Source organism: Megalops cyprinoides, chromosome 12, assembly GCF_013368585.1.
Source record: "Megalops cyprinoides isolate fMegCyp1 chromosome 12, fMegCyp1.pri, whole genome shotgun sequence".
Classification (NCBI taxonomy): Eukaryota; Metazoa; Chordata; class Actinopteri; order Elopiformes; family Megalopidae; genus Megalops; species Megalops cyprinoides.
This window is the reverse complement of record NC_050594.1, coordinates 3,406,119-3,418,200: the sequence shown is the minus strand read 5'-3', so window position 1 is coordinate 3,418,200 and position 12,082 is coordinate 3,406,119. Positions and strand designations below refer to the sequence as shown.

Genomic DNA, 12,082 nt, shown 5'->3' with positions numbered 1-12,082 from the left:
CTGCGCATGACTGGGTCAGGGCCCTGCTCACTCACTGCATGGCATCTGCAGCCATCACAGACATAAAACAGCCCAGTCCAGCTCACTGGCCGAAAATCCAATTTAGCATCACTTTTCTGACTGTCAATCAGCCGTGGATAAAGGGAGACATTTACAGCAGCACCAAAAAAGAAGAGGAGATGAAAAAAATAACCAATAAACAAGGATTGCTGTTGGCCTTGCAAGGGGACACTGGTTTACTGTAAGTGATCTTGAGGTGACTGACAGGGTGCCATGTCTTCTCCTTAATCAGCTGCGTGCGTGCGTGCGTGCGGGGGGGGGCGGCATCGTACCCGTGCCAATGCTTCCTCCACTGAGATCATCTTGTCCTTCACCATCACCATCAGCTGGACGCGCTCCACATCGCTCATGGTGATCTCGCTGGCCAGGTAGCCCGCGTCCTCCCCTAGGGGTCAGAGGTCGGGGGGTCACATCAGAGTGGGGAAACAGAGAACCAGCGCTATGGCGTTATGCCTCACCCCCATCGCACCACCCCGCCCCCCCGCCGCTTCCCATCACTGTACCTCGAGTCGTCTGCCACGGGACGCCCCTCTGGGACTTGCGGAAGTTCTGCCAGAAGGACCTGTTTCTCTTCTTACCGTCCCACTTTCCTGAGGAAAGGAAAAAATGTGCTGTCAAGAGAAAGGAAATCAGATACTTGCAGAGTTCCAGTGTCTGTCTGTGGAGATTCAGCTGTAATTCTGACACACACAGAGCCTAGACTTTCACACAAATACTTATACTTTTTCTGCTCAACCACCTGGCACCTGATTAAACAGGCACTGTATCCTGGAACTTTATTCAATTTAAGCAGAACATGCTTGCCTTTTAACCTTACACTACAAATTCCCTGTGATATTTTTGGATAAAGAAACTTGTGCACCAACCAAAATATGGCACACTTACTTAAGTCTGCTGTGAAAAGTTAAGTGCAATGTGTACTACAGCTGAACTGAGAAAAAGGCCTGACTTCCTGCTGAGTGTTACGGCTGATAATACAACTCTATTCGTGAATATTTCCTAAAAAACTGTCATATAAATTAACTGCACTGAGATCAAATCCATTCTTCTCTGTCTAATCTAACTTTAATGACCCCTTGGTCAACCATCAAACAGTATCCATTCTGTAGTTTCTGTTCTGCTCAGAGTCTTCAGTTTACACTAATGCTGCCTTTAAAAAAACGCACAAATTATTAGCACTACCACTCAAAGGCACAGTGCCATGTCACTCACCTCCGGGTCCATCCTCAGAGCTCACCTGGTGCAGACCCAGCCTGAACACAAAGAGCCGAGAATCAAACTCAGACATAAACGACAGAAACCAGCCAGCAAAGCCCCCCCCCCCCCCATCAGCACCCGCCTCACCTCTTTTCCCATACAGACATTCTGCTGCTAATCAGACACTTTGAACAGCATTGCCTCCCTCCCTGCCCCTCTTCCCCACAGCGGAGCTTTCAGATCTGCCTGCCCATCTGTCTGCGCTGTCGGCCCAGCAGCCTCTGCAGCTGAAAACACGCTGTTTGCTGTGGGTAGGGATAGGGTCAGTGCGATCCTCACTGACACAAAAGAGCTTTTTAACAGTGAGGCTGGGACTCCCTGCCAATGCGGGGCTCACATGCTGCTGACATTTTCTTCATTCTTCCTCCCTCCCTCTTCTCCCATCAACCCACACTTACTCGCATTGGCTTCTTTCTGTTGCTCTCCGAGTCCTGTCTGACAGAGCTGTTCCTAGAGGCCACCAGTAGAGGGCAGCAGCTGCACTGATAATATGACAGCAGCCCTGTCACTGAGGTTGAGTTGAGAGACGCATGAACTGCCAGAATTGAGTTAGATTCTTTTCCTTCCCCCTGGAATGTGTGTGAAACATTTTATGATGATAAAATATAGTGATTTCTTTATATGAAATCACTTCATTTCTAAAAATTATCCTTGAATCAGCTGTTTTCAGGACACAATTGATCTTATTAATGCCTAAAGCTGGACTTTTTTGAAGACAAAGACCCATTTCGACCAATGGATTTTTACTGCTGCAACAGGAGACCCAACCTAGGGTCTGAACCCATGACCTTCTGGTTACTAATCCACTTCCTTGACCACCGGACCACACATCCACCTCTCTGGCAGCTTTGATTCTGCTCGGAAGTGGGTTTTTTCTCTTTCTCTGATTCAGCCGTAAGTTGCAATCAGGACCCAACACCTTGCCCTGTGGACAATAGGTGGAAGCGGGTGGAGAGTTTGTAAACGGCCGAAACGGGGTGGCCGAAGGTCACCAGGAAACGTTCAGAAAACATCTGTGTAACGACGGGCAGCATGACAGGGAAGGTTACGACTAGCCTAGCTACTCTTAGATTAATAAGACAATGATGCAACCCACTGCAAGCATGTGCTACGTAAGGCCATTAGTCATGTCATAACGACCTGGTAACTTTAGTAACTATACTGGATATCTTTGTATCCCTTAAGTAAGAAATATTACATGGTTAAAATCACATACAGTAAATATTTTAAAACATACATCACTGCCACTCTTATGTGTAATCATATACAGACATCCTAGGAGTTGGGGTGAGTTAGGATAAATGTATATTGAAATGTATGTATCACATTATATAGTAAAGCTGTAGGATCTGTCCTGCTTCACTAGATTTTCATTGGGGTGTTTACTTCGGCCTTTCTCAAAAATGGCTGCAGACTGTCCACTTGTGATGCAATCTTTTATTTGTGTAGATACGTACACATCAGTAGATATACACACACGCACACACACAGGCACACAGGCCTGCACACACACACACACACACACATGCGCGCACACACACACGCACACACAGACACACACATGCACACATACACACACACACGCACACACACAGGCACACAGGCGTGCACACACACACACACACACACACACACACACACACACACACGCACACACACACACAGGCACACACAGGCACACACACACACACACAGACACACACAGACACACACAGACGCACACAGACGCACACAGACGCACACAGACGCACACAGGCACACACATAGGCGCACACACACATACACACACACACACGCACACGCGCACACACACACACACACACACACACACACACACACGCACACACACGCACACACACAGGCGCACACACACACAGGCACACAGACAAAGCCAGCTCTCACACAGAGTGTTTATGAAATGTGGGTCTTACTTCCTCTCCGTCTCTGGGGTGGACACCGTGCAGCTCAGTCCCAGGGACTCCTGCAGACAGAGCAACTGCAGTCAGGCTACTGCTGTATGTGTGCATGTGAGGCTAACAAAATTATCCATCGTGTAAACAACACAAATGATCCATTTAAAAGTTTGACAATTCTGTGGGCTATTAACACTGCTGATTCAAACACATCATCTCACCTCAATCTCTGACCGCAGCTGTAAGGAGGCAGGGGTCGGGTCCACTTTCCCCTGTGACACAAAGGGAGGCAGACTCAGAAATACAGAATCCATCAGAGGGAGAGTCCATTTTGAGAGGAACCCCAACAGAATCCATCAGAGGGAGAGTCCATTTTGAGAGGAGCCCTAACAGAGATGTTATACTGTAGAGATGGACAGCCAGAGGTTAACCAGAGAGGAACAGGGGGCTGTTATAGAGTGAGACAGTCAGGGGATCTCTATACGGGTGAGGCAGTCATGGGATCTCTATAGAGAGAGGTGTTATACACAGGGAGAGCTCAGGGACTGACGTAAAAATTCTTTACAGCATATTGAGATTCAGGCCCTGTGGAAAATGAGTCAGACTCAGGCCCTATAAGAGGAATGTGAGATTTATGCCATCATGCAAGAGTCAGAGACACGACCTCTCACAGAGGCTGAGAGTTGCGCTTCTGAGGAGATGATTCATTTTAAGGATGACAGTACACCAATTAATCTTTTTACAGCACATGACAAGCTCACAAAAATTAAAAAAATAAAATTCAAAAAAGACACAGTGTATTATTATTAAGACTTATTAGTAAGACATACTGAATCAAATGATCTAATATAAACTTTGTGATGCCAAGATATAGCTTTTGATATGTGAAAAGATATATCCAGAAAAGTATATTACAGTAAAATAAAAGCAGTTGTGGTCTAAACCCAGTGTGGAAATTGACATATTTTCTGAGTATTCTTTCATATTTTCCACAGAATGTTTGGTAATCATCATAAAATTAATGCCCTGCCCACTGTTTCTGTTAAAAACCTGAAATATACCTGAAAAATACCTGGGAAGGCTGTTAAAATGAAGACTCAGAAAATCTGTTAATCATTTTCCTACCAATGCAAAGGTTTTATGTGGCATCAATGTATTTTACAAAATAAATCCCCTCTTTTAAATGGCATAGCCAAAAAAGACCAAGCGACATACTTTTTTTAAAGGAAGTCTTCTGTGACTTCATCATTACTTACTTCCCTGAACAACAGACCTAATTGTGTAGTTGAACACTTTCATCTTTCTTAGGGGAAGAATCTCAACACAGGTCTCATATGACATCCTGTCCAGACTCTCTGTTTTACTGTGAACCCACATCACTTCCTGTCTCTCGACCCCTTTGCTGAAGGTGAGAACCTCCCTGTATGGAGATGCACTGCCCGGGAGTATGCATGGTCTTCAGCTTTATCCTCTGCTATTGAGTTTCACTTCCCGGTCACATCCAGAGGAAACTTTTATTCTCACTTCCTTCAGGAAAGTCTACCACTGAAAATGATAACAGAACAGTACAAAGAACTGTGTTCTCTGCATTTTAACTGGGAATCTTGCGTGCAGTACCACCGCATTCCTGATTGTTTGAGGGGGCGCTGTTGGTCTCACCGGCTCCATGTCCCGCGACACACGGCGTCTGCGCAGCTCCTCCATGCGGTCGCAGACGTCACTCAGGCAGGTGTTGTAATACTCGGCGTACTGCTGGGCCAGGTCGTCAATGTTCCCCAGAGAACCATCCTGCAACATGCCAACACCCATTCGTAAGTTCATAAGCACTCAGGAGAAAGAGCCAGATTTTAGACGTTTACCTTACATTATTTACATGTTTAGAGGTCATCTCTCTCCAGGGTGAATTATTACATGGCTGCCACTTCACATATAATTTATTCATGCAGTTGGACATATTACAGAAGCAATTATGATTTGGTGTTTTGCTCTAGCGTACAACAGCAGCGCCCCATCTGGGAACACACACATAAACTGGAAGTGGTGGGAGAGGAACAACATAAGAAGGCAAAGGCATGTAAAAGGCTGGTACGCTTCCACTGTCAGACTTCTCAAGCACAGAATACCTCCATCTACCAACCAAGGTACCAGACATTTCCCTCCTAAATATGCACCGTTCATAAAGCCTTCATTCGCTGGAATCATCTCTAATTAACTGGGCAATGGGGCCAGCAATGGAAAAACTTACTCATATTCTAACATAAAAATTCCGATTTAAAAATATGCCACATATATTATGAAATAAACAAACTATTAACTCCAAATATGTAAGTCTCCTCATGTCATATAATACACTTTAGATTTCTTATTTTAAACAAACTAAAATACATGTATGTCCTTCAGAAATAGGATAAATAGGATAAAATCTGAAAAATCTGAACCAAATATGGCATTCCTCACAAGTTTCTTCCTCGCTTTTCTTATGCTAGTGTGCTCTCTTCTTTTCTCTCTCATAAAGTGGACTGAGAAACAGACCATCTGAAGTCGACGGAACAGCTCAGAAGACAAAGACCATTGAAAAGCGTCTCTAAATACAGTGCGTGGGCTATATATAGGGTCTGTGTGGCAATTCTGCCGTCAGACGGAACCAGATTCACTCTGTCCCACCCATATGCAGCAAATGCTTCATAGACAATAAACGGGGGGGGGGGGGGGTGCTGTTACAACTTTGGCCTGTTTATAATATTCATAATAATATTTATTATCTTTAAGCATCAGACAGGGCACCATAGCAGTTACATTCTTAAAACATAGGTTCAGTCTTCAAAAACACAGGGGACTTATATTGTATTTTATACTGTTAGTCGTGGCTGTGAACACGTGAGCGCATTTGTTCTAGCCGTGACAGAGTTCAATAAGTTAGGTGTTTAGGCAACAGGTAGCCTAATCTTAGCATAATATCAATTTCAATGAAAAATATTATTTTAAAAATAACAACGTTTATAAAAAATTAAATTTAAGTGCACGGTAGTAACAAGGCGAAAGCTGAGGGCTTGACTCACTCCTTGTACAAGTTTATTATCCACTATTTGATCTCCGGTTTAGATTGAAAGGCATTTAAAACACAATGACCATATCTTTGGTTAGGTAAAGGTCAGTAACTTTCATTGAACAACATAACTAGCCTAATCGCCGTGGCTAAGCATTTTTATCCAATGATTTTTATGACAAAACAGAAAAAAACGGTTCTGTCCGTTATTGAAAAGTCGCCAGCTATCTCACCGCTGCATGAATAACCGAAATATTTAAAACAGAAGTAAAAGTACAGTATATGTAGACTTTAATAGGTATTTCTGATATATATTCATTCCCCTGACCCTATCAGTCCCCAGACTTACCAGCATCCCCATAACATCTGTCCATAGTTGAGAAAAACTGTCTGATTGAGGGCTGGAGCTGGAGACAGCTCGGCCGTCCTCCATGGCTCCGTTTAATACGCCTGGTTGCTTGTGTGCAGATCCGTCAAACTTTACAGTGGTTGTTACTTGGTGGCAAGTACCTTTGCTTGAAAACCTTCTTTTAAATTCAGCGTTGAACATTTTCACAACTTTTGCTCGATTGTTGCGGTTTTTCGTCCACCGCCGGCGATGACCAACACATTTCTCAAATATGTCACTGAAAACATCGAGGGAAAAAGACACGCTTGCAACAGCAGATTGACGATCTTTGCGGCACTACGCCTTGACAGTGGTTAATTAGATGAGTTCTCTGCAACCGGTTGCCCGCACATTGGTCTAAACCAAAAACTTACACCAGGGGGGTTTCGCGAATATAAACAAAATAAATGTTCGTTTACATTCAACATTGTATTTTATTAAAACATGTCTTAAAATCAAAGTTGATTAGAAAACTACGCATTAGCCAAAATATTATGTCAAATCTTTTTCATTGCAAGGCTTTCAAGCTGTCCCTCCTTCAAAAAGTAAACACCCCCTCATCTCACATTGCCGTTTTCCCAGCAGTGACAGTCCTATGAATGAAAGTTACATTTATTCTTCCAATAATTGAGGACATGTACCAGTGGGGAAAAAAAATCAAAAAAGAAAATATGTCTCGGTGCGCAGTAAAAACGCTAAAGGACGATGCTCGCGGACATGAATCGGACATCAAGTGTAAATACGGACTTTAGGTGTGTCGTTACCTTTGCTTTTATGAAAGCTTTCTTGTGCCCACACCCCGCCCACAATCGCATCCTCTTAAGAAACTGCAAAATGTCATTCCTTAAAAAGAATTCCCACGAGAAAACATTCTGGTGAATGACGCAGGTGTATGCCCTATTAAAGTTATCAAATTTAACCCATCAAATTCACGAGGTCAAACAATCAATGACCTTTAACGCAGTGCTTTTGCTCGCATTGTGTTTTGTCCCTTTTTGTAAATGTCACTATTTCCGCTGCACATTAGAAATTATAACTTCTACAACGTAATAGTGCAGACGGTGGTCAAATTTTTACTCTTCATTACTATTTTCTGCATATTCCATAAGCTTCTCGATCTTCGACATTAAATGCAAGGCTTGAGTCGGATGTGTAAATGGATGTTTTTATATCTAACTATTAAAAGAAGCACATGCTGTATTTGATTTTTAGACATAACATAGCCTCTTTTTCACCGGAATCTAATTTGGTATTTTTTAATTACTTGTTACAGTAAATATTACAAGGAAAGTATCTCTGGCCTTGTAGGCCTACTTGTGATAAAATAAAAGTTAACCACTTGTCTTCGTATCTTCATAGACTCCTACAGAAATGTGTCTCAAATGGGTTGTTTCAATTCAAAAGATAAGGACTAACCAATTTAAGTACATTAGTAAAAGTAAGCCGTCATCATCCGGATGTCGCATGAACGCTGAAGACAGTGAGAATTATACCCACATGTGACACGCATAAAGCTCAAGATTCTAAACGTTTAAAGCGTCTTGACTGTAGCCAGCCTGTAAAGTGCATTTATATTGCGTGCCACTGACTGGTCGTGTGTCCAGTAGGTAAATATTCCTGAGTAAAGGAAAGAAACGGGTGTTCCGGAATAGCGTTGCAGGGAGAACAAAGTGCCCGTAGCTCATGGGCGTCTTCCAGACTGCCTGTTTTTCCTTCTTTGTCTACAGACAAAAGCCATCTGCACCTGGAAGCTTTCTGCTTCCATAAAATGTAGCTCTTTATTTCATAAATCATGTTTCGCCCTTGATGTTCATTTGAACCAATATTTATATGTGTGTGTGTGTGTGTGTGTGTGTGTGGGCTAGAGGAGGTTTCGGCTTGCAGAAAGGTGAAAAACCTCTGGTAAATACGGCAGTAAACTGTGATCAATAACTCATCAGCCCAAGTGCCTTCGATAAACACATTCAGTAGTGGCCACGCTATAAACAGCCACAGCAAGCGGACTGTGCCCCTCCGGCCGCTCTCCAACACTGCCGCCTCCTCACAACCACCGCCATTCAATCGCCCCGAGCTCCGAGGAAACCCCGCACCTGCGGGATTAGCGGCCTCGCTATCGGCCCCACACACAGCAGGGTTTATTGGGTCGAATTGATATTCCACAGATTGAGCCGAGCAGTCACATTTCATGGGCCAGTCTGGCTGGGCTTTAACGGCGCGCTCACATCACCGCTTCCACCCGGGAGCTGTAGCTAAACGCAATCTCTCACCCAGACCCAACCGAATGCATTTGGGACAGCCTTTCAGTGCAGCATTATTACATTTATTTTGAAACATTGAATTTAGAAGGAATTCCATTAGAAATGTGTTAATTTCCACGTCTGATTTATAATTACTGCACAGACTATTCTGTAAAAAAGAGCGTGTCGATTCTCTGGCTTCGTTGGGAAGCATGCAGTAAAGGCAACCCGCGCACAAGATGCTGTGGTTTTGCACGGCACTGTGCGCAAAGGCGTTTGAGCGCATGCGCACTGAGCCGAGCGTGCGACTCAATCAGATCAGTAACCAGCTCGGCTCCCGGTGCGTTCCGGTCCAGCGCACCCAGACTGCGGGCTCTGACTCACGCAGTGACCCCGCAGCGCTGTGTGACAGCGCCGATGCCAAGTGACCGCAGCGCGACACCAAAGCGATTCTGTCACCGCAACAAGCTGTATTAAAATCGTCGCTCAACCCTGGGATGTGCAATAGCTCAAAATTGTTCATCAAGGAGTGAAAATCAAGAGATGGAGACGAAACAAACTAAAACAACTTCGGGTAACACAGAGAAAGGCTGTGAATGGATGGGCTAGATGCATAGTTTTAGGGTTGTGCATCTCGGTTAGCATATTTGAATATTCTGTGGCTCCCGAGATCAAGTGCTGAGATAAATACACCTTCATGAAACTGGAGTTATTTCAGTGTACACCTTGATGTGTTGCAAAGAGATCTGGGATCCACTTGAATGAACTGAATTGATCTACAATACACGGTGAGGAGAAATGCATCTTCTTAATTTTCAGTCATTCAACATTCCCACACATTTGGAAAGCCTGAAATAATATATATAATATAATATATAATAATATTAGGCCTAATACCTTACCACTTTGAGTTAAAACAATTTGAAAGGTCTTACAAAAATAAATTTGTTAGGTGTGTTGAGCATAGTCTACTTCCGAGGACTTCACATGGTGCTGTATTCTTCCTGGTGGTGGAAGTGATGAATGTTTTGTCATAATGTTGACTCACACATAAAATGTGAATCATCCATAACAGTTAATTAGAGGCAATTCAGTTCTTAAACCAACATTTCTGGTTTAAACATTGAAATAAGGAGGCAGTTTCCCTCTGCTGAGTGAAGAGATTAGTGAGGTAGAGGCCCTGATTGCAGTGCTATTGATATGGATGCGTTTATAACTGTATGCACATGGTGAGGAGCTTATTTCCTCAGTGAGCAGCTGTCAAAGCTCTCTGTTTCCCAGGCCTGAATTTCTCAGTTATTCTCTCAGCAGGTAAAATGTAGTTTGAGGATTTTTAAAGTGGCTGGAAAAGTCAGGCTCTTGGGTCCTCAGCCTTCATGTAAGAGCTTTCAAAACTGTAATTATTGTAAAGGAGTAAATATAAAACAACCCCGGGAGCATTACCTACGTACATTAATCATGTGTGATGGACCTAATGTGACGCTTAGCATCAACATGGAGTGAAAGGAATAATGGGAATCTGTCTGAGTCCCCGGTGCTGTCACATGGTGAGTACAGTAGGTGTTTCTCCACATAATCACTGGTGTCTGTGTCTTACATTTTTCATACGTGTACATCCTATGGTATAACTAACGAGTTTCTTATGACCTCTGCGCTTCCTGAATTAGACAACAGTTATCTGCCTTTGATAAACATGTTGTACATATGTCCCCCTGCAGCTAGCTGGGTGAGAACTGCATGACACACATGTGCAGTAAAACACCCCCTGGACTGCAGGGGTCTATGACAATGTTCACATGGGAATTCTGCATAGATGGTATCAGAGCACTACAGTGACCCTGGAAACGCACACCAGGTCTGCTGTCAGCAGCTCATCTGGAAACAATGGTGTGAACTTGATGTGGTGGCCTTGCTCTGTGCTGTTAGACTGACGCCTGTTAATGCTTTAAAACATTAAAAATCAGGCTGTGCTCCAACTGGAAAGGCGAGGTACGTGATAGTGGCTTCATATTTTTAGCGTATGTGATCAGAATCATCACCTGGAAGAAGCTTTCAAGAAAGTTTTGTGGCTTATTGAAATCAGTTGCTTTACTGTTGAAATCAAGGCACTGAACTCTATTTGAACTCCTGTAAGAGGCAATGCAAGCAGCAGAAAAATCACACTTTAGCATTTACATTAAATTGAAACGTGCTTTCCACAGACACATTGGCTCTGGACACTGGGCCCATCAGAGATCTGTATCATGGGAATGGCAGGCAGCATTATGGCTTTTCTACAGGTCTGTGCCAGGCGTAGCACTAAAGATACTTTCATCCCAAAGAGAGCAAACACTGATGTCTTACACTGTCTTACGCAGTAATCAACTTTACTAATGTTTGTTAAAAATTGTTGTAAAATTGTTAAAAACATTCTTCATCCAACAGCTGGCTGGAAACAAACTCACCGTTTCAGAGATTAAAACTTTGCTTGTTCTGTGGTCTTCATTGCATGTAACACATTGTTAATTAGACAGAGGGTATATATTCCTCTGAGAAGGACCAGGATGTCCTGGTCTGAGCGTGTCTGAAAGCTCCGATCCTGCTCACACTTGTCTGTGTATGCACTGCACTGTCTGACCTGAATATCAATGCACAGCCGATTCTAATACTCAGTATGACAGTGAGCAGGGCACGGCACTGCAGAATCAGCCCCCTTTTCACAGAATGTGCTGTGCTTCTGCATTTCACACATCACAACACACAAACCCCCCTCGCTGTGCTGTCAGAGTTCCAACATGGCAACCTATGCCATCAGAAAATAAAAACAACTTTTATCAGCCTGTGTGTGGCTCGATTTCCCAAATTCCATTATAAATAAGCAAAGACAGTCCTAAATGGATTGACTGATCGTCTAACTGTGTGAGGGTATTTTTTTATCACGTCCTTTGCATGTAAAACGGGTTGGCATTGCCATGAGTGACCCCTGACTGTGTGCCGTCAGAAACCCTGTGGTTGCTGTTTCCACACTTTGCAAGGCACTGTTTAACACGCTCCAGCTAGCAATAAGAGGAGACTATTTTCCACACCAAAATGGTGTGACTGGTCACTTTAAGCTAACCAGCTGCTTCACACAAACAGGCCAGTGTAGGGTAATACAGCCATTACTGATGGGGCTGACCGATTAGCTGGACTGCCAGCTCAA

At 43.6% G+C, this 12,082-nt stretch overlaps 1 protein-coding gene across 3 annotated transcripts in view; it reads right to left on the bottom strand.

The window, feature by feature from the left end:
* sash1b (SAM and SH3 domain containing 1b) overlaps nucleotides 1-12,082 on the bottom strand; it is a 69,125-nt gene that overhangs the window by 5,280 nt on the left and 51,763 nt on the right. For 2 of the 3 annotated variants that reach the window (XM_036542982.1, XM_036542983.1), the window contains exons 2-7: nucleotides 4,890-5,018; nucleotides 3,452-3,502; nucleotides 3,249-3,298; nucleotides 1,273-1,313; nucleotides 564-650; nucleotides 333-445 (exon numbers count right to left, since the gene is read on the bottom strand). In XM_036542982.1, coding sequence (XP_036398875.1) covers nucleotides 333-445; nucleotides 564-650; nucleotides 1,273-1,313; nucleotides 3,249-3,298; nucleotides 3,452-3,502; nucleotides 4,890-5,018 — 471 coding nt within the window. Of the gene's footprint in view, nucleotides 1-332; nucleotides 446-563; nucleotides 651-1,272; nucleotides 1,314-3,248; nucleotides 3,299-3,451; nucleotides 3,503-4,889; nucleotides 5,019-6,625; nucleotides 6,963-12,082 lie in introns of those variants that run through there. The other variant, XM_036542984.1, reaches the window with a different exon arrangement.